Here is a 23,885-nt window from a genome sequence, read left to right as displayed (position 1 = left end):
GTTTATTTACATATGAGATAAAAAGTAAATCTGCAAATGTTCGAGAATGAATATTCTTCAACACTTAAAGACTTTTATGTTATTACAATATGCAGCCTCATCTCTTCCACTGCTGATGTAAATATACTGATTATTAGCATTCAAACACATGGCTGTTGGGTACCTTAATCCATCTCCTGGTCCTAGTATTACCAAAGCTTCACTCAGATCTGAATTCATCTTGTATACGATGTGCTGGCTCTGGCTACAAACGTAGACTGATCCAGATGGAGAAACGAACATATCGAGTGGATAATCTAACTCACCATTATACAATGCTAACATTCTACCATTCATATCAAGGGATATTACTTTGTTAGTTTCCCAGTCAGAAATGTAGATCACAGTCTCATCAGGACTCACAGCTATATAATGAGGAGTAACATCTTTGAATACATCATCATCAAGCTTGATCGTTTTGGTTATTTCCCCAGTTGGTCGGAGTATCTGAAACTTTGTAGGTTTCCACAATGACACATATAAAAGATTGTTCAACATCTTCAAATCTAGACATGTACCAGTTGTTTTGATTGTACGGTCTATTGTCATACTGTCATGTATTGAAATAATGTGTATCTCATTTTCAATTTCTCCAACAACAGCAATCTCATCATTAGATATCGCTGTTACACCATAGAAACTAGATGGTAATGCTAGAACAGCTTTGATTATGTTCCTATTGATATCAAACAGTTTTAAGCATACATTGTCTTCATCACAAAGGACAATGTCATTTTCAGAAACTAACGTTATTCTCGCAATTAAACAGTCCTTTTTGTCAGTATCTGACTTAACATTGATATCTCGAACGTAAGAAAATTTCGCACCTATATTTCCGCCACTGGTCTTTCCTTTAGTGATATTCATTTGAGCAAAGGAAGAAGTAACAACTTGTTCGGTTTCCTCAAGTCCCTCATCCTTTACTAGCACGTGATCCCTTGACATTTTATTTCTAGGATGGCTCTTGTAACAATCGTTGCACAGGAAATCACAACAGTTTTCACAATATCCAACTGCTATTTTTTCGTCTCCAGCTAATTTACACGGATTGCAGAGTTTTGGTTTTTTTCTCGGCATGTTATCTTTCTCAAGTAACGTGTGGTGCTTCGATGCCTTGTTCCTGGAATGACTCCGAAAGCATGTGATACAAAGATATTCCTTGCAATGTGTACAAAATCCTTCAGCCTCAAAACAATCTCCAAAATGTTTACAAGGATCGCAGGTATATTCATAGAATTCCTCTGAACTCTTGTAAACTGAAGCAACTCCTGAGCTCTTGATTCCAGAGCTTACACATACCGATGCATCTGCGATATTTATTCCTTTCTCAGACGGTAAATATTCTCCAAAGTTGTCTTTTGATAGTTTACTTCCTCTTTCTTGTTCGGCCATCTTTGTTTTTTTTAAATATTAAACTTTTATTGTTAGTTCATTTTCTACTGTAACATAATCACAGTTTACATTCACTGAAGATAGTATTCTCTTTTCAGTTAGCAAAGTTACATTGTTCCCCAATTAATTACTTGAATCAACTATAAGTATAATAAACAGTTGTAATAACACAAATTATTGGTATACATTCGAATCACGCCAGTTTTAAAACAGCCTTTACTTCATTCTTCAAACTTTGTCGGATAAATATCTGGTTTCGTGTCATGTGCTGTATTGATTTGCATATTATTTTACCCCAACGGTACTCGAGAGTGAAAACGATATATATGACCTAAATGAAAATGTAGTTTAAGGTGTGCAGGTATGTAGAGGTAGAACACGTTAACGTTTACATTCTTCGGTTATACTATTTCGGTATAATGGGTTGTGCAAGTAATCTTATTATCGACTGTTACATTTTTTTGATTAAGAAAACAAATTGAACGTTTACACGTAAACCCTAGTAGCGCAGTAAACCGTTCACATTTAGACTAATATTTTTAGTTCGATCTGCAATTGCACAAGTATTTTTAGTATAATTTTTATTTTACGAATGTTTTATATAATTTTATTTTTCTCTGTTATGAACCTATTTGTTTTCATAACATTGTTTGATTTTAACTAATATATGGTTTGAGGATAACTTTATATTCAATCTTATTTTTTTGCACAGTTTAAAGTTAAACCTTAAAAGGATTGACACAATTGAATGTTCATGTTTTTGAAATTTGTAATATTCATTGAAGACAATTAAAAGATATTTCTTGTTAATTCTCTTGGAAACTCCACTCAGCATTTCATTACTGTCAATATACTGAAATTTAAAGTTTTAACAATGTTTAAAAGGACAACCCCAAGATCTTTCATATAGAGTTTTATTGATAATAATTGCATGGTTGAAGGGAAGAATAAAATGCAATAGTTTTGATCAGATGACAAAGAACTAAGAAAAAAATATCTTCAAAATTAAAACTAAAAAAGACCCTTATAAATTATTCACAAATATAGAATTGCTTATATCTATATGAATCTTGAAATTTTTCCAAGTCTTTGTAACTCTGTGAAATTTCTACAATCCTATAAAACACACTTCACTTTTAAAGAGTTTCAACCTAGTAAGCCTTGTATTTCAGAACTTATACCAATCTTCACAAGCTTTTATGAAATAGACCTATGATTTCTTTTCAAAACCAGCTCAACTAAATTTCAAAGTGTTAAGGTTTTGTATAAAGCCGATCAGAATGTGTCAGTGACAATCAGTGAAAAACTTTGTCACAAACTACAATCTAATTCTTGTATATAAAGATAAACAGTACATTCCAACTATATCAGACTTTGTATCGCATAAAACATTATCATATTGCTATTTTATATATCGATTTACATAACAAAACATTTCTTTCATAAAACTTTAATTGGAAGAAATCCATAGGCAGTAACAAAATATATAATGTAAGTAACTTTGTACGAGCATTATAAGTTTTTGCGTAAAATTATATTGAACGAATCTTATTTGCAGCACGAAGGTTTTATATTTAAGAAATAATACTGCTTCAAACAGTGTCACATAAGATAGAAAATTTCTGAAGTAAGAATAAACTTGATAAACACCAAGTCTGCATACTGTTTCTTTAGCTTTACCTCTAATACTTAGTTACTTAAAACTCTGAGCAAACAATTTGAATAAGGCAATGTATATTTTTAAGCCCTCAATCTTTCAAAAAAGGTCTGCAAATTTACTTATCTGAACGTGGTTGGTACTAATAACCTACTTTTAATATAGAAATGTAAAAAACGTTTACCTTAATGACGATGTGTTCTTTTGGTCTATAACGAACTCATATAGTCTGAGCCTAGGTACCATGAAAGCTGGAATAAGGCCATGTCAGTATCTGGATGAAACATATTCGTTCAATGTGCAACTCCTACATTTTTCTAAAGGATTTTCACCGTGATTGTCATTGAAGTGCCCTGAATGATTCTGTGATGCTTTTGGCAGAATTATGACCCTTTGTATTTTTAAACTTGGTATTATGACAATTCCCTGACAATTTTGTATTCTATATCTGTTTAAGTCAAATAATAGTCATTTTACACCATGTGAAAGTACATACTGATCATGTGAAAGTACATACTGAGCATCCAAGTATTTTTATCAACGGATGTGAAGAAGATGTGTTCAAGTTCTTGGTACAGCATCCATTTGCATATTTAGCAAGCACATTGTTCATATTTTGAGTAACCTTCTCGGACCTTGTTCAGTTCATTCACGTAGAAAAAAATCATTTTTGCTATTTTAATCTAAAATAAAGTGGGTGGTGATAAACGTCTTGAAATGTTAAAATTTAGAACAAATTAATTGAAATAATTTTGCGCAAAATGTGTGTTCTGTGAAACAATTGTTGCTGAAGTAGAATATCAATTTGTATCAAATCTTTCAAACAATGGTAAATTTGAAAATGAATTTAATGCACTAGTGAATTCAATTTTACCACAATTTTATCCTATTTTATTATACCACATGATCATGCATTAATTTTACCGCATATTCATGCCTTAATTTTACCATGTGTTTATGCCTTTCCAATACTCAATTTAACAATAATTGCCTTTTGAATTGTTTTTTATTTAACCTTTATTTATGCCCTTTACATTTTTCACTATTTCATGCTCTAAAAATGAACCACATTTAATACATTTTGTATTTTCCACACTTCCATGTCTTTTTATTTACCACATTTGTATGCATTTGAATAAACCATATAACATTATTTTTATGACTTTAACATTTAACAATATTATGCTTTTAAATTAAAATTTCTTCTAGGAATAAAATCATGTTACACACAATTTGCCTTCAGTGTTGGAAAAAAGTGGAATCTAATATATAATGGTTTCGTTAAGGAGAAAAAATTAATTTTCTGGATTCAAAAAAATAATCCTGAAGGGAAATAATAATATTGTTTATGTTGAATTCAAGATATTAATGAGATTTGAGACCACTTTTTGGTAATTTTGTAATGTAACAATCTCATTTCAGTTTAATTGTCTTCAATTTCACTGACAGTTTCCATGGATACATGTTCCTATGAGAGAAGAAACAACACAATGTTTTCTTTTATTGCAGGGGAAGAAGCATTGAACGAATATCTGCAAACGAAAGCTGTGACTGTAGAATACAAATTATAAAACAGTTAAACAGGGAAGTAGATCTGTGTGGAATATAATTTGAACACTTTGCGTACACATAAGCGCACTGTGTATAAAAATACATATGTTTGTTTAAAACAAATAATGCTTTTTGAACCATACAATATTGATAAATCTTCATTTGAACATCATATATGTGATATAAACCCTAAAGAATTTGTGTAATAGGATCTTTTAATAATTTGCCATTGTAACAAGTAAATATAAAGTAACTGAAACCTTGTGAAAGTTCATGCAAAGTGTGCTATGATATTTTCATCAACAGAATTGACTTTTTAATGCCTATTTGTAACGGACGATTTAATTTAATGGCTAAAATTAGCAAACTCCGGAAATCCAAATTTGATTGAAGGTGAAGGATATCAGATCTACAAGAAAGATATAAGTAGATCTAAACTAAATTCAGATTGGAGGCGAATGATATACATTATAATTATGTTAAGGAACCAGAAATGATTGACTGCGCAAAAAAATGTGTGCCCTGCTTAAAGCCCTGCTTGATTTCTTAAAGCTTGGACCCAAGTGTAAAAACACTACTAAGCCAGACGACTTCATATTCGGCAACCCAACGGAGTGACCATTATCATTGACATACTAGAATAATCAGCAAAGCATATAAAACTTCAAAAGTTTTCTTACTTCTCGTTTGAAAGCAAATCCTTTTTAAAAGTACATGTCTGCTTTAAAAGATAATTTCATGGTTATCAGTTATATAAATTCATATATTTATATTACTCCTTTATTACAAGCATAAAAATATATGAGCTATGAACTCTTTAGAAATAAAAGTAAAGAATAAAGAACATTTTCTTCAAGAGTATCATTATTAAATGATACATTTTGTTTAAATGCATAATGTTTTTCATGCATCTTACTATCACATGAGATTGATCAAGAAATTATGTAATGTTGCGAAAATTGCTGAACGTAACCTCCTAAAAGCATGTTTGTTACATTTAATATACAGATAAGGTTTAAACGGAGAAGGGTGAACATAAAACGTCTCCTTGCCCAATATCAACGATAATGTTTTGTTGATAATACACACAAAGGTCTCTATTTTAATTAAGGACACCAAAACGTCAAACAACGAAGAACAAAACGTTCGTTGACGTCATTTTATCTCCTTGTATGGTTTTAGAAGTTGAAACCCTTTTGAAGATTTAGAAGAAGGAGACAAAGATTACAGACATTGAATGCTTACTACATTTTACTAATATATAACATACAAATTGTTACAGAGCTGTGAAGACATTATTACTTAATATGACAATAGATATCATGAAATCGAAACCTGCCAAAAGCTTTATAACACAAATATAAAAATATCGAGATTTGGAGTTTTACATACATTCTTCACTTAAAGTATTTTAATATCATTATTTATCAATAAATCGTATATATTTTTTTATAAAAAAAGATAACACATATTTTTGAAAGTGCCTGAAAGTCTGTAATTTAGTATAATATACCGTAGAAAAAATGTCCTTACAGAACATTATCTATTTTAAATGGCATACAAAATCAAAAATGTCTGAACTATCAGTTGTCATTAGGGTGTTGTTCTTCGAATTTAACTGATTGCGCGTGTCCGTCATTGAGGATGAACGCGTGTTCTTTGACGTACATTTCCTGTTGACAACGACGATGGTGGGCGTGTGGTGGGAGGTTTCTTTGGCTGGCGAACTTTATTTACAATCATATACACTGCTACACCTACAGCCATTGTACCCGCAACTCCACCTGCTCCAAACCCAGCCGCTTTAAACATTTTACCCTTCTGTGCAACTGGTCGTTTCTTAATAACCTGTACCTTCTTGTTGTTGACAATGCAGAAACAGCTTGCGTATCCCTTAGTTACCATTTCACGCTGTAAAACATAAGCATAAAATTTGATATAATTGCTTATAACACAAGTTGCGAGTATCAGTTATGTTGGTTTATTAGTTCGATTGTGAATGAAGACATATATAGATACAGATATATATAGATTGAAGACACACCCTCGGACCCGTTCCTGGAACCAACCAGTACCGAGCAAAGAGTGTAAAGTCTTTTGCTCAAGTACACAACGGCTCGCCCAAGACGGAGTTTTAAACTATGCGGTAGTGATCCCGACGCGTTTTAGATGAAATAAGAAACATCATCGAAATAAAAGATATAACGCGGACAAGCAATGGCTAACGGACGAACGACAAGGCACACAACATTGCTCGGCGTATCAAATGCTAAACACAACTACTTTACAGCACGTTATTTCGATATACATATGTTTTAAAGTAAATCATGAGAAATATAGATAAGTATAGGCAAAGAAGAAGAACAGAGGGATGAGCACACATTGTAAACTCAGTTCAATCCACCCGAAACACTATAAAACACATCACTCATTTCATAACTTCGGTGATATTCAAATTCATGATGAAAGACATTACATATCGACAGCTGACATTTATCGCTGACTGTTTTATTTCAAATAAAGCAAGATTAAAAATACTCACCGCTTCCTCGCTGGCTGTAATAAATATCAAAACTCATCAATGATAATGCAAATATGTATAGTAACTACATAATCATAGTTTAGTTAAAATATAATTGCTATTGTCAGTTTATACAGGATTTATAAATATGTGCATAATAATTATGATACAAAAAATAACATTTGACATGACGTCATCAAAAACTCATATCTACTTAAAACAAGACCTTTTCACGGACAGTACGTTTCATTTTTCTTAATGCTGGATAGTTAAATAAAAAGAATATAAAAAACGGGATACAGTTCTTAGACTACAAAAATGACATATCTGCCCATGATAGTCAACAAGTATATTAAATTCAATACTTTAAATCCATGACTATCTGACCCTTAGAAATTCGTTTCAAATTAAAAAGTTAACATGTGCTCTAAGAATAAAGTGAATATCTTTGAAAGATTTTGAGAAATGTACTAAGAGAGATTTAAAAAGGGGACATAATTGAACAGAAAATAAACTATAAAAATATAAAATTGAAATAAGAAACACAAGTGTGCATACTAGAATTAAATAAAGCTTATTTTTTATTTTAAATATCTGTAATACATACCTTTCTTCGTGTTGCATTTTTCTAAAAAATATAACGAACACTATTAATATATATTGCTGCTGATTTTTCGTTATAGTCAAAATTATTTCAACTATCATCCAAATTTATCAGGATTGATACATCATTATAGGAACTAGTCTATTATCCATCGCCATTCTCATTTTGCTTTTACAATGTATTTGTATTCTACAGTTTAAATGTGCATTTTATCTTAAAATAAAACTTCTTTAACCTCATTGTAACATAACAAGTGATATTCTCCCTTTAACTTAGCAACCATCCAATTATTAAAAAAAGTCATAATTTATTTGATGTAAAATAATTTAATAAAGAAATGAAAATAATGACAAACCTTACCTTTAACATCTACAACCATACAATGTTTCTGTGAAGGTGAACTTATTCGACTACAAAAAATGGATTTTTCTTTAAAAAATGTAGCAATTAATCCGAAGTCAATTTTTATATGAATAGAATTGTATATATATATATGTATATTTATATCAATTTGAAGACAAATTTATATAATTATTATTTTGTATATACGAGTACATTTATACATGTATAACAAATGTAACACTAAATCATGCAGACATATGAAGGGAATGTACAATACAGTATATAGACGGACCGACTTAATTCATTCTGTTTAAAAGAAAAGAATAAGTGGATACTGAGACATTATATTTAAAAAATCTTTGAATAGAGTGATCCCTCGGAAGCAATGACAACAACAATATTATATGTAAAGTGCAGACTCGGTTTGATCGTGTCTGCCCATGGGATATACTGTAAACGTGCAACATCTCTCGTGAACATAGCAACGGCTTGTGCGAAATTCAATCTTCAATACTAACGAAAGACCAGAAAAATATTACAATACTAAAGTAAATTACGGTCTAAATTTTCTACAATTTCCACACGGCAATTGACACCTGCTGTTGTCAAGCATGAACATTACAAAAATGTGATCCTCGGAAGCTAAAATAAGAACCCCAAAACAAGAATATAACATAAAAATTGCAGACTCGGTTTGACTGAGGCTGTACATAAGACATAAACCCTCCCAACAGCTTACCCTAAATGCTTTGCTTTTCGAGATCATTCGAGCGAATGACAACCTCGCAAGCGTATTATAGGCGACTTATGGGCGTCTTACGAACTATGAGGGTCATCTAATACTAAAAGGAGTGACAAAAATCTGATAAAGACAATTTATATTGAAGGCCAATTTGGTGGAAGAAGCAACGATATAATTCTTGCCATTTCGTAAATGTAATAACAATTCACAATAACATCTGCTTCCTTTTATTATAATATGAGGCTCGTACTTCGACAACTGTCTCAGTTACACCGAAAATCTAAAACAGTAACATATTATACATCGTTTAGGTTATGGTACTAATTGATGGAAACACAAATATCGCCTTCTAAAGGCAGCAAGGGTGTCATTCTCACGAATGATCTCTCTCCCGGAAATATATGAAATGAGACTATAGCAGCAATAATTTATTGATTTATGATAAAAAATACTAGTCCGTTTACTGAAAGTGTTACAAACGTTATAGCCATAAATGTACACAAGTCGGCGTTACTTTGTATATTATTCCTGCGTTATTTTCTTAAAGTATGCTTTGTCTTGCATTGCAAACTGATGTGATATTTTTAGAATACCGGTATTACATTCATGTAGAAATTTAAGCATAACGAAAAAAAAGGTTTGTATGTCAGTTTTGTATAAATTACTACCACTATTACATACGTAATCTCATTATCTTTTTTTAATGTAACCATGATAACCGCCATATGAATACATCTGCGGATGTTTCTAAATTCAAAATTGTACCAGTTCATGTTAAAATTCTGCTTAAGTAGGTGCTAAGGGGCGTAGACGGTAGTTTGCACTTGACATTACCGTCCATGAACAGACTCAATCAAACCGAGCCTGCAACATTTTCAATTTTGCCGTGTTGGACTTTCTTATGGGACTCATATTTTCTCTATTTTATTAAAGTTTTAAAGATTTCATACATCTTATAGTTGTATGAAAGTATGATTATACAGGTTTAAATAAAATACTTACGAAACACATAAGTTTTGTTTCCCTGATTTATCTTTAGATGGCACATAAACAACATCATAATGACATATGCTGCCATTCGTTTTATTTGATGAGAACACATGCACAGAAGAACTTGATGGTTGGACATTCAAATCTTTATCGCTGAAATTAAAGTGAATATAACAATATCTTTCTCTTTATTGAATTGCACGTATCGTACGTGTTATTTGTATTGTCAGATGGATCATTTTCTGTTACAATAGTATCATACTTGATTTATTACGTAATGATATGTAATAAAAAATTAAAAAGAGTATAAAGTTTCTGACATCATCCTGAGACATAATGATGTAATACAAAATATGTATATTGAAAACAAATTGGTCTATTAAATCAATGATTACCGTTCGTAATGTATATAATATTTCTATACATATTAATGTTTTCCTGACAGTGCCAGGTCTGGTGTAATATAAATACTATATAATAAACTTCATTTCCGGGTTGCGCCCGAACCTATCATTCATAAAGTCAGAAATTTTCATACAATTGCATTCTTTGATTGAATTTAAAGATAACATCTACTCATTACTTAAAACATGTAATTAAAAACATTGTTGTACTTACTACAGTTAAATGTTAAAGGACGGGATTGTCTTTGGACTTTTTGAACACACCTCGTACAGACAAAATAAAATATAACTGATAATTCAATTCAAGGCTGTTCATGACTTACCAAGGTTTACCCGGTGTTTTGATTGCAAGTTGATAGTGACAAGCTTGGTCATACGGACAACTCATCGTCGAATTTTCTGGCAACGTTGGAGGATAGCTAAATATTCCAGCCTAGAAATGATAGAATAGGAACAAAAATTAGTTAGTTTGGAATGAATCAAAACTAGAACTCTGCGAGTCTGATGTGTCGCCTTGTCACAGTATAGCTGCCAGTTAGGCATTTTCTTCTTAAATATAGGTTATTTATAAACACTGCTCTTGCAAATGTATATGCACCTTTAACTTTAGTGACATTTGATTTGATTGTAGCAATGTTACGTCAGGGTTAATAAACTGTTCTATTACCAAAAATAAAAATACCATAGAAAAGGTGTACACTGACATATCAAATGGAGGACTCTGGATTCTTGTGTACTGCACTTCAGGTCAATGAATGCATACAAAATTTGAGTCAACCAAACTTATAGTGACCAAGCTATGCTCTTGACTAGCCTATTAAGTATCAAAATTAACAAAGGGCAATAAGTAAATAATCATGAAATACAGAGTACCAGTTTGTTTTTGTGCACTGCACTTTTCTCAAAGAGATATATCATCCTATGAAGTTTCAAGTCCATGGCTTTTATAGTTTAGGAGAAGTGGCTCGGACAAAAAAAGTATACAAATTTACAAAGGGAAGTAACTTAAAAATCAGAAGTTCAGAGTTACGATTCTTGTGCACTTTACTTTTGGTCATTAAAAGAAGCATGTATACCAAGTTTGGAGTCAATCCGACATATACTCACTGAGAAATGCTCCAGAAAAGCCTAGGGGCGCTGTCGCCGACTCTTCCGACGACGACAAAAGGAATTCTATTTGTCGATGTTTTCAAGGCGACACAATTAGAAAGTAGAGTTGGTTTATAGGGCACGGGAGCCCCCATTTTATACTTTTTACATCCAAATATTGTGTAATTTTCTAAAACAGGGGAACTATTTCTCCCAGCATCAATTAGATTTGCATCAACAGACCTAGTGCGTTAGTTCACATAATGCAAAGTATTCTTTTAAAATTTCATGCCTATCGCAGTTAAACATTTGCAGTTATACAGTATACAAAGTCTATGTTAGCTTAATCAGAGGACATTACTCTCCCGATCTAGGAAAAAATTGGGTCAAAATACATACGCATGTAAGTCATATGCTGACATATATTTTTAGAAAAAAATTTCATTGCTTCAGACAATATTATTCAATATCAATATAGTACATGTGCTAGTTAACTTAAAATATTAAGTACAGTGCTTTTGAAAGAAAACGAGTACTGACATACTAAATTTCAATTGCTTTTGACAGATTAGACAACGGCACTTACTGGACTTGTCTCGTCTTTAACTGAAAAGTAAAATAAATATTTCATTATCAAGAATTTTTGTTTTCCCGGACTTGTGTAATCCCTGTTCCTTACAAATACTTTCGCCTTGATATCAATATTTTTCATTTATTTTAAATGCTAGCTAGTTTATTAAATTAGCATCGGCTACATATACTTGCAAAGAATTAATAATTAATAAATATCTCCCTCTCAATCTTGAACTCACAATAATGTCGTTTTGAACAGAATTAAAAAAATAACACCTTTTAAAAAACTTGTTAAAGTAAACAATAAAAGCAAAAATTTGTTTACAAACCTCCTTGAATCTTATAACACAACTCATCCGCAAGAACGCTGAAAATAAATAAATAAATAAATAAATAAATAAACAAATAAATAAACAAATAAAAAGTCATAAAAAATGATGTCAATTTTTTAATTGTATAAGTATTTATAAATGTAGACATTTTTACTCATTTTTATATTTACGAAACAACAAAATATTATAAAATCATCATTACTTGGGAACAAATACATTAAAAATAGTGTATGTGTATCACTGTTATTCAAAAAAAGTGCCCTACACATCATGTTCCCATATCAAGTTTAAATCTTTGAAAGCATTTTAAAAGTTTTAATGGAACATTTGTTATATATGTTCAGCACAAGTACATGTTTTCTATTTAAAAAAAGACTTAATCGACACATCTGAACTAGTTATGTCATATTTGTATTTGTATATGTCTAATTATCAATTACATAACCCCATTCTTAACCAAAGATAAAACCACATAGCAATTGAAAGTCAAAACATTTTGAAAGTTTTCATATCAATATCTAAAACACTTATTTTTGATAATTTTCAAATTTTCAATTTGAAACTAAAAGAACTTAATGAACAAACGCGTGTTGAAGCAAATTGTGCTTTTTTGTTAACAATTTTGCTGATCCAAACCTTTTGTAGTCCTTTGTTTGAACGCAATATTTATATAACTTTATCTCAGTAGGTATCACTGTTATAATTGCCTCATATGCACATTTTGCCATGGTTGAATCACATGGAACAGCATGATTAGGATTTACTGTAATTGGGAGAGTGTTAAGACCAGGATCTGTATCTCCATGTTCTACAACTGGTTTATGGCTGTAAAATAATATTCAAAATCATGGATTAATATATAATAAATTACTCTAAAAACTTCCATTTTAAATATTTAACAACCGGTAGTGCAACAATAAGAAGCGACATGATCCCATGCAACTTGTCATCGGAATATCGCCGTTTTGCCGTGTCGTACAAAGACCTTTACTAGAATACAGATGAAAACTTACGTCTATAATAGTTCAGATCAAATAAAAAGCACTTATAAAGTTAATAATTATGTTCAAATTTAATAATGATCATTATGATAAAAAATATTTTATTTAAGACAAAAATTGGCAGTAATGATCAACAAAATCTTTACCGCGGTTTTCCGTCTACAGGAAGCATTATCTTGCAAGATTTGTTTATCGTGCAGGGTATTATTTGTGGAATAACATACTCTGTAAACGCCGGTGGAGACTAGTAAAAGAAAACAGATCTTTATACATTAAGATTTTTGATATAAATAGTATGCCTTTTTACTAATCTAATGTTTGTTTTAATCTGTATACAATGTTAATAGTGATATATTTAAACCTAACAAAATGACTGCAGCTAACTGCTGGATAAAATACACACCCTATCAGTATCGGTCTTTATTCCACTATGAGTTCTTGAACCACCAACTGAAAAATTCAACAGGAAAAGTCATATACCATTATTTTATTTTCCTATATTTTTCCCTACTATTATAGCTACTATACCTAAATGTTTTAAATTAAAGCTCACCAGTCGCACAGCACAGATAATATTTTAGAAAAGAATAAGAATTTTGTTTTCATCCTTGTCAATCAATTTAAAAGCTGTTTGATTAAATACCTGTTTGTAAATATTATACATACTATTTGGAGTAATATATTCAAACCTACTTAATCATAGTTTACCTCATATTTAACTAGTCTATCAGAAACAAAAGACATACAAAGGTCTACCAAGTTAGTTACCTTTGTCACAATCATTTCCGGACCATCCTTCATAACAAATACATCCATTTGGAGCACATTTACCATGTTTACACATGCAAGCTGTAAAGGACAAACAGTATATTTAATTCAAAACGGTGATCAGTTATTAGACTGAATGATCGAGCAGAAGTTTTGTATTCTAAAAACTAAAGGATAGCAGGTTTATTGCCTACAGCTTCTTTACAGCAAGAAACAAGGGCTATGTTGAAGCTTTATATCTAAAACAAAACATTACTTAAAAATCGGATACTTTGCATTAACTTTGCTGCTGGTTTCCGAGGGTTTTGCTGCTTTAGATAAGTTTGTCGCCTTCGACAATTATGCCGATGTTGTCATACAAGTCAATGTCATCTGTTTGGTGTGAACTGTTGACTTACCGTTTGTCGTTAATGCCGTGTACTTTTGTGTATTTTGTTTCGTTGTTGATATCAATTTCATTTGCTTTTGTGAAGTTGGTATTGTTGATAAGGTCAATGTCGTGTGCTTTTGTGTTGTTGGTTTTGTTGATGAGGTCAAAGTCGTTTGCAGTTGATTTGTGCTGTTTGTTTTTGTTTATGTTCTCAATGTCGTTTGTTTTTGCGTGGTTGGTTTTGTTGTTGAGGTCATACAGTGCATACTTTTTATACAGTCCTTGCAGGCGCAAAGTGTTAGAACTGGAGGTTAAGGTAGATCGTATATGATTACACTTCAACAGATAAGATAACTTACCATTACAGTTTGTCCCATTGTAACCAGGGCTACACTGACATTGATAACTATTCACTCTATCTACACAAGTTGCTCCATTTTTACAAGGGTTAGATGTGCACTCGTTTACATCTGTAAGTATATGTAAATTATAAAAAAGACTAAAGGATGAAAATAGAAAACACTTTAAATTTATTAAAAAATATAATTTGTCCATTTTTGCAAAAAATTACACCATAAAAGGGCCTAATGCTTAATAACAGCAGTAAACAGTATTTGTTTTGGCGTGACACAAAGATATGCAGTAACATTTAGGATCGAAATGCAACATTAATGTTTAATTAAGCAACGTTTTATACAGAAATGAAATTACCTGTTTCACAATTTGTCCCCGAGAAACCAGGGATACAGTTGCAAAAATACGCGTTTACTTTATCTAAACATGTTGCTCCATTGACGCAAGGATTAGATGCACACTCGTCTATGTCTGAAAGAATATGTAATCAAATTTATGCGTACATTTTATACACATATTAGTCTTGTTACGAATATTAAAATTATAATTTCATCTTCAAAGAACTATAACTCAATGATCTAAGCATTAGCAGAGTGAATTATTTAGCTTGATTTTTTTTACAACTGAACTGACTTTGGCTTGCATTAAAACAGATATGCACTATGGTTATCTAAACAATAAATTGATTATTATTTTGTTAGGAATAGGGTAACATTAAGGATACCAAAACAGTAACTCTTAGCACATATTTGTTAATAGTATATGATTAGGTAGGTCAGAAAGATAGTCGGTTTCAAGATCAGAACTTCATTATGTAATGCTAAATCTTGTGACCTAAAACCACAAGATAACAAAAATAACGAATGTTTTTGAAGCATTCCAATAATAATGGTTTATGTTTTCTTTGGAAAATTGTCAAACTGTTTGCCGCAGTCCAATGTTTTTTTTCCAACAAACTATCTTACTTAAATACCACAATAAAGCATCCCAAAAGAGATTTTAAACACAATTAAAGTGTACACTAGCTTAACTCTCTATAATAGGGAGATCAGCATTACCGACAGAACTCAGATATATCAATAAATACCTGTTTCACAGTTTTCTCCAGTATAACCAGGCATACAGTTACATTGATATTCGTTCAGCTTATTTAAACAAGTTCCTCCATTTTGGCAAGGTGTAGATAAACATTCATCTATATCTTTGCAAAGAAAATTAAATTATGATTTTATTATCTCTGAACAAATGTAAAAAAAATATCTTAATTATTTGTCCATTTTTTGCAAAAATTACACCAAAAAGGCCCACTGCCTAATATCAGCAATAAACAGTATTTGTTTTTGCGGGTCAAAAATTTATGCATTTAAATTTACAATGGAATGCAAATGTTTTATTAAGCAGCGTTTTATATAGATATTAAATTACCTGTTTCACAATTTGTCCCTGAGAAACCAGGAGTACAGTTGCAAAAGTACCCGTTTACTTTATCTAAACAGGTTGCTCCATTGATGCAAGGATTAGATGCACACTCGTTTATGTCTGAAAGAATATATAATCAAACTGATGCGTACATTTTATACATATATATGTGTCTTTTAATGACTAACAAAATTATAATTTCAACTTCAAAGAACTATTATTTCATTGATTAAAGCATCAGCAGACTGAAATTATTTAGCTTGAAAAAATATTTTTTTACAACTGAACTGACTTAGGCATCCATTAAAAGAGATATGCATTATGGGTATCTGAACAACAAGTTGATTATAATTTTATTAAGAATAAGGTAACATTAAGGATACCAACACAAAAACTCTTCGTACATATTTGTTAATAGTATATGATAAGGTAGGACAGAAAGATAGTCGGTTTCAAGATCAAAACTTATTATGTAATGCCAAATCTTATGACATAAAACCATAAGATAACAAAAATAACGTATGTTTTCGAAACATGCCAACAAAAATGGTTAAAGTTTTCTTTGGAAATTTGTCAAACTGTTTGCCGCAGTCCAATGGTTTTTTTCAACAAACTATCTAACTTAAATACCACAATTAAGCATCCCAAAAATCAATTTAAACACAATTAAAGTGTACACTAGCTTAACTCTCTATAATAAGGCGATCAGCATTATCGACAGAACTCAGATATATCATTAATTACCTGTTTCACAGTCAGCTCCAGTGTAACCAGGCATACAATTACATTGATACTCGTTCAGCTTATCTAAACAAGTTCCTCCATTTTGGCAAGGTGTAGATAAACATTCATCTATATCTTTGCAAAGAAAATTAAATTATGTTTTTATTTTCTCTTTACAAAAGTAGAAAAATAGCTTAATTTGCATAAAACATGAATGTATTATTTCAAGAATCTTAAAATCAGTTAAGATGAAACAAAGAAGGTAACCTAGCAATATCGAATCCAACCACACAGAAAGGCAGTTCATGCTGACATTTATGTACATAAGTGCCTTATGAAAGTTATAATAACACTATCATGTACAAATGTGTAAGTTAATCATTTAAAAAACTATTACATATGCACGATTAAAGAGACATTGAACAAGTTTATCCCTTTTAATAAGAATTATATTATATATACATTCTCTTTAAAAATGTGTAAAGAGAAATAACTCAACAACACGTTTTTATGTTTTCGTTCCATTTAGAATATCTTTCAAAAATATAAGTCTTTTTCAATTGCAATATAAGTCATATTTCTAACCATAACACTTAATAATGCAGCAGTGAGTATCAAACCATAAATATGAGGGAATGAATTCTCAGTGCATTTTGTTAGATTTTATTTAACATGTGTAAAAAGTTATGTTTTGTGTACCTGTCTCACAAACTTGGCCAGTGTATCCAGGTAGGCATTTACAAATAGCATCTGATTCATGAACTGCTAAACAACTACCACCATTTAAACAATGTAGTTTCTGACATGGCCCAAAACCTAATGTATATGAAAACATTGAATTTATTTTAGGAGTATTATAATCACTGTTTATGTGATTAATTTTATGAGCTTTATAATCACTGTAAATGTAAAAGGAAGGTTTAACATTCATTTCTTATAAAATACATTTTGTGAGAATATCTAATTGACAAAATCACATTAAACTCTACTTATTTTAAATATGTTAAGCTTACTTGATACATTTTTTACTTCTACTTTCATGTGATTTTGTTGTCCACCGGATCTGAAATGAAAGGAATTGAGATTTAAGTTATTCATTTATAAAAGGCATCGTTAAAAAATGTACAATCACTCTTGACATTGCAGCCACAGGGTCAAATAATGGCATTCAATGTTTTAAAGAGGAATATTAAGGTAAATGATCACGAACTGATTATGTATCCAACTGACACGGATGCCTCACAGTTCACTTTTGTCTCAATCTACAGGACAGCCTCAAAGCAGGACAGTGTAACAGATAACAACGGGAAGGACAGGCGGGTTTATTTGTTTATATTTCTTCCCTCTAAGTAGTCTTGATTTTTGTTTAACAATGTGTGAATAAATGAACCTAGAGAAAAAAAGCCATAATATATAATTACCCTGCGGAAGTACACAAGTCAAGCTTGTCTGGATTTTCTGTCTTGATAGCTAAATCCGTCATGCACAAATTATCAACTGGAGTAGTTTTAAAGAAATGTACACCCGGCACTCCTTCTCCACACTCTCTGACCTGAGAACTGATTGTATATATTTAAATTACAGAAAATCTTATGAAATTCAAATAAAGCTAAGCAGATAGCTTTTATCATTTTTTAAAGTATCAAAGTGAAATGTTTTGAATATTTGCTGTGTGTTTTCTTTGTTTTGCTGGACTTCTACGCCGATTTAATCACATTTTTGGGTCATATCTCAGCTTTTGTGAATAACTGACAAGCTTTTACAAATTTCACAGCAAGTGACCAAATTCTAACCTCACTTGATTTCTGAATCATTGGTAAGAGACAAGACTTGGTGGCTATTAGACTCAATGTTCCAGATTTTACGAAGAAATTACGCTTCGAACAAGCGGTCCCTTGATAACTAAACTGATCCCTATTGTGCGGGCGAACACATTCTTTCTAGAAAGTACTACACAATCGGTGGCCAGGAAGGAATTATATAATAGAGCCGATCGAGTTTTGAATTCACGAAGTATTCGCGAATACAATTTTATGAAATACTCAGAAATTGTTCCTCCCGAGGCTATCGAACTAACAGCATTCACTTCCGATTACAACGCAGTTCAAAGATGTTCTTTGGAAGACATGTAAATTTTATAATAAACAGAATATCGCAATACCTTTTAAATGATATTTATATTTAAGGCACAAACATGGACGCAAGAAAGCACACACTCTCATAACACCTGAAACATTCTGTATTTCTGAAACAGTTACATCCTTAACTTTATTGACAGAAAAAAAGCAAACCACCACAATTAGAATTTATCAACTGGGTGAACAGAGACGCGATAGAGAAATGCGTATTAAACTATGATTGGTGTAAAAATGGAAGTGGGTACATGGTCTTCGATTTTTTTTCAAGTCTATAAGCGATTACATCATAGAACGTTGTATAAACGGAAAGGTTGTATTGAAAATATATGAGTGGATAGTCAATTACAACAGCGCTTTGATTTAAGGTAGTAACAAAACATATAAACAAAGCTGCGCCACTATTCAACTATAGCACGTAAATACAAATTATTGAACGCTTTTGTCAATGGATATCAAATAATTTTCTGATGAAAATGTAATCTTAAAATATAATCAAATAAATATCAGTTTCACTGAACCGCAAGGTTTAAACTATTTAGAAAAATATTACAATACCATTGACCTCCAGGCTGTTGCTCTGTAATAATCTGATTGTGACAGATTGTGTTAGGTTTACATACAACTGTCGAGCCATCAGGAATACTCTTGCTAAAATGTGGCGGAGGCTAAAATAGAGTGAAAGAACATTAAAAAAAACATGACGTACGGATTCATTATCGATTTTATTATTTTTGTGATAAATTTAAAGTTTGGATATTATTTTATATTGATAAAACATTACAGCAATTTATGTAATAACACCATATAATTAAAACATGTAATTGAATGAGTATTTTAGTTTGTACATATATTTTCACTTCATATCTACACTTTTAAAAGTCAACGGTTTGCTAGTAAGTACAGTTAAGTAAAGTATTGTCGTACCGTGTTATGATTTGAATCTGAAATAAAAGATAAAAAATAATTTACTTCTAAACCAGTAAAGGTTAATTAATAGCAAAACTATTTGGACGAGGTTAAGCGAATTTAAAACAACAGTGGAGGAATGACAAACAAGATGTAAAATTATAAAAACAGGTCCTTTAAACTGATTTTATATCATAGGAGGTTTAAACATCTAATATTATTACAATCTAAAAATTGGCTACCTAAACCGATTTGGAATTTGATACGTAAGATCTAGCCACAAAGGCTATAGGCATGTTTAAATGAAAACGACAAATAGGTGTTAAATAACGACAAATAGGTGTTAAATAGATATATCATTGGTTACATCAGCAATTTGACCTATTTATAGCTCTGGTGTCCATTTTACTCAACAGAGCAGAACGTGCCGGCGATATGCACAACAAGGAAAGGAGCTGATCACTTCTGTGAATTTTTTTTGAAATCCGATCGACATTTTGACCTGTTAAAGCTATCCAAGTTTTTTTATTATAGCTCTGGCCACCATTTTGTGCAGCCAAGCAGAACATGTGGGCGATATGCATAACTAGGGATGGTACTGATCCCTCCTGTGAAGTTTCATTGAATCCCCCATCGGTTTTGGCGAGGAAGCGCGGACAAGATTATCGAACGGACAGTGAGATTACTATCTGCCACATTTGGGGGCATTAAAAAGCACTATTGCTTCTTTTTATGTGTAGGTTTTTGATTTCATATTTGCCTCTTCTATTTAAAATAAAACGTTCATTTAGGCAAACCACAATAAAATTAGCTGTAAATATTCATTAATGTCAATAATATGCTTTGATCAATTTACGCATTTGGAGGTATATGCATAGTATAGAAAGAACACCCGTCTAAAATGTAAGCGGCATTAAATGACAAACAACCACTCGTTATTGTTTTTCTTTCACGACACTTATTCATGTAAAGTGAATCATTACAAATCGTGTTAACTGAAATTGAAAATGCAAAGTAATATGACGTGACAATAAATGATATTTATCTGAAATGTAAGACTTACTTTTATGTTGTACTGTGATATTCGTGCAAATCTCGTCAATATTAATCCTTGAAATAAAAAAGATCATCACAACTTTACAAAAAGCATATATTATATTAAAGGAAATAGGAAAATCTTAACAAATTGAAATAAAATCGGAATAGAGGGTAATGCAACAATAAAGTAACAAAGTAAGCTTTGAATTATTGCATATGATGCAAATAGAACTATGTTAATGGAAAATAAGTTACAGCATACATTTGGGATGTTAGTAGTTGCAAATAAGTTACCCTGAAATTGTACCATTTGTATTTGCAAATTAGTTACCCTTTATTTGTGCCATTTGTAGTAGTCTGCTGGCAGAATTTATAAGGACCACCTAGCGATGCTTTAACACATATCTGTGAAATATGTCTTGAATGATCAGTATTTCCAGTTCCTAGCACACTTTGGTTTGATATACTCAAACCGGAACTCATCAAACCAATCAATGGACTGAAAGATAAAACATAAAAAATGAAATGCTCTCGAAAGAAATAAAAAATAATGGGAACCAATACACTCGAGTCGAAAAAACAAACTAAACGTGCATCTCTCACAAGTTCTTGCATTGGTTGTTACAGCATTCAATCGTCAACGGACTTCTTCAGAACAATAAGATGAAATATGTGACGTCAAGCAGCATATTGTACATGTTGTTTTCAGTGCAAAACGCATCTAAAATAGGAGACCTGAACACAAAATTAATAGTATTTTATATCATATCTTTGTTATCAAGAAACACATTCATTAGAAAACATTGATGATTAAAACCAATTGAAAAGAAAAAGAAAGTATTAAGAAGAAAATAACATAAAAGTTGCAGCTGTATTTAGCTATATGTCTTCCTACCAAAACAGAGTTACTCATCATGGACCTTCACATATTATAATGGAACAAGCAACTTGGGATTAACGTCGCACTATCTTTTTCATCAAATCAGAAGCAATCGACACAATATAATTTTTTCATGTTGATCATTGTGAAAGGGTATGTTTTTTATCCGTTGTTTTTTTTCGTTTGTTTTTGTTTTACGTCACATCGACACAGTATAGGTCATATCGCGACGTGCCAGCTTTACTGGTGGAAGAAGACCTCAGCTGCCTTTCCGTGCATTATTTCAGGGACAAAACGGGAACCTGAGTAGAACCACGGACGTTACGTGCGCTAGCCAGATAACTTCCTCACATGAAAGAATTCAAAGTCCCTGTCGGGATTCGAACCCAAAGGGGTGAGGGGCAAGTGATTTGAAATCAACGACCTTAACCACTCGGCCACGGACGCCCCTTATCCGTTGTAAACGGCGTGAAATAATAAAAATATAAGCCAACTGGTATAATATTTTTACAGTCATGTTTATGATGGTCTTGACATTTTTTTATCAAAAATATCAGCAATTTAATTTCAAATAGAAACAGCATTAAACATATATTGAACACTACCGATCGACGCCAACATTCGACCGTTTACTCGGTATTTTGAGGGTAGCTACATTTCTCGTTATCATGTTCCCCAAATGGACTACATGGACTAAATGATAAACATATTTAATATCATTTTAATATTATATATTTGCAATGCACACGCAAATTGAAAAGATTATATGTACAAAAAGTCCCTTACGTATATTTTTGGCATCCCCATATAGAATTAGATGCCAATTGTCAATTAGACGCCAACATTTGACCGTATACTCGGTTTTATAGTTGGTAGGTACTTTTCTCGTTACCATATTTCCCAAAATGAACAAAATGGAATGAAATAAGTAACATGATTAATATAACTTTATATTTATATATATTTATTATGTACATGCATATTGGAAAGTAAATATGTGCAAACGTCCCTTACGGATTATTTTTCATCCCAATATACGGTATATTGATACAGCATTCACTTTGTTCTTCACATTTGACGTCAGTTGGAATAGCGCTGTCTATTTCAAAATGATGAATTCCACTAATCGTACCATTCAAATTCTTGACTCCTGGTAAAGTCTTGTTCTTGTCTATTCCTGATACATAATTCATAAATCGTAATAAAATATACATTCCTTCTTTAGTGACGTAAATTGAGCGAGTTTCATATTATAAAGTTTTTTGATGAAGTCTGCGATCTGACAAAAAGGTATAATGACTGTCGGAGCGAGAATCTTTTCCTTTTTGCCGTTTTTTTCTCGTGACACATTTTGCAGTTTATTCCATCTAGTTATTGATACGATTGTATATTTGTCTGAATATTTATAATACAAACGCATATTTGTGACCATTTTAAATTGAAAAAAAAATTGTTAATCATTGATTTTCATCACGTTCTTAAAAATAATTCGTATTAAAGAGCAATAAATTATATTCACCATGTCCACAATTTTTGCCAACGAATCCAGCAGATGTACATATACACGAGAATGTTACTGGCACCTTCTTGAAATCTGCCAAACATTTTCCGTTGTGTTGACAAATGATTCCACGACATGATGATGAAACTGCAAAATAAAAGTTTTCAAACACCAATTGCATAATTAAAAACGTTGATCGTACATATTTATAGTCATTTGATATGTGATGATAATGAACATTACAAACAAAATAATCAAAACTTTAATAATTAGATATATTTACCTTCCTTGTCCATATCTTTGACTACTTTAATAGTGTAACATCTACGTTCACCTTTTTTCCTGAATGTATATAAAGAAATTCATTTTCAGTTATTTTCAAATACACTGCTTATGGCTTTTATCAGGAGCGTGAATCAAATGCGATACAACTAATCTTACCATTTTTTTGTTTCTACACTATATGAACTGCAACTGTAGTATTAACTTTCTTAACGTCTACAAACAAACTAGTTCATTAGAACGATAACGGATCGTTAAATTGTCAGTAA

General features: G+C 31.4%; 1 protein-coding gene across 2 annotated transcripts in view; it reads right to left on the bottom strand.

The window, feature by feature from the left end:
* Window positions 1–5,872: 5,872 nt before the first annotated feature.
* Window positions 5,873–23,885, bottom strand: part of LOC132738608 (uncharacterized) — a 73,445-nt gene continuing 55,432 nt past the window's right edge. Inside the window, exons 46-72 of one of the 2 annotated variants that reach the window (XM_060726152.1) lie at window positions 23,618–23,676; window positions 23,353–23,481; window positions 22,848–23,010; window positions 21,285–21,452; window positions 20,979–21,025; window positions 19,934–19,950; window positions 19,565–19,674; window positions 18,293–18,430; window positions 17,885–17,934; window positions 17,571–17,687; window positions 16,893–17,006; window positions 16,155–16,268; window positions 15,817–15,930; window positions 15,087–15,200; window positions 14,735–14,845; window positions 14,006–14,086; window positions 13,641–13,687; window positions 13,384–13,481; window positions 12,873–13,061; window positions 12,234–12,271; window positions 11,918–11,937; window positions 10,566–10,675; window positions 9,851–9,991; window positions 8,125–8,174; window positions 7,768–7,788; window positions 7,182–7,195; window positions 5,873–6,550 (exon numbers count right to left, since the gene is read on the bottom strand). In XM_060726152.1, the coding sequence (XP_060582135.1) occupies window positions 6,275–6,550; window positions 7,182–7,195; window positions 7,768–7,788; window positions 8,125–8,174; window positions 9,851–9,991; window positions 10,566–10,675; window positions 11,918–11,937; window positions 12,234–12,271; window positions 12,873–13,061; window positions 13,384–13,481; window positions 13,641–13,687; window positions 14,006–14,086; window positions 14,735–14,845; window positions 15,087–15,200; window positions 15,817–15,930; window positions 16,155–16,268; window positions 16,893–17,006; window positions 17,571–17,687; window positions 17,885–17,934; window positions 18,293–18,430; window positions 19,565–19,674; window positions 19,934–19,950; window positions 20,979–21,025; window positions 21,285–21,452; window positions 22,848–23,010; window positions 23,353–23,481; window positions 23,618–23,676 (2,650 nt within the window). In that variant the 3' untranslated portion in view covers window positions 5,873–6,274. The remainder of the gene's footprint in view (window positions 6,551–7,181; window positions 7,196–7,767; window positions 7,789–8,124; window positions 8,175–9,850; window positions 9,992–10,565; window positions 10,676–11,917; window positions 11,938–12,233; window positions 12,272–12,872; window positions 13,062–13,383; window positions 13,482–13,640; window positions 13,688–14,005; window positions 14,087–14,734; window positions 14,846–15,086; window positions 15,201–15,816; window positions 15,931–16,154; window positions 16,269–16,892; window positions 17,007–17,570; window positions 17,688–17,884; window positions 17,935–18,292; window positions 18,431–19,564; window positions 19,675–19,933; window positions 19,951–20,978; window positions 21,026–21,284; window positions 21,453–22,847; window positions 23,011–23,352; window positions 23,482–23,617; window positions 23,677–23,885) is intronic. The other variant, XM_060726153.1, reaches the window with a different exon arrangement.

Source organism: Ruditapes philippinarum, unplaced genomic scaffold (assembly GCF_026571515.1).
Source record: "Ruditapes philippinarum isolate M1 unplaced genomic scaffold, ASM2657151v2 ctg188_1_1_1_1, whole genome shotgun sequence".
Classification (NCBI taxonomy): domain Eukaryota; kingdom Metazoa; phylum Mollusca; class Bivalvia; order Venerida; family Veneridae; genus Ruditapes; species Ruditapes philippinarum.
This window is presented reverse-complemented; position numbering and strand designations above follow the sequence as displayed.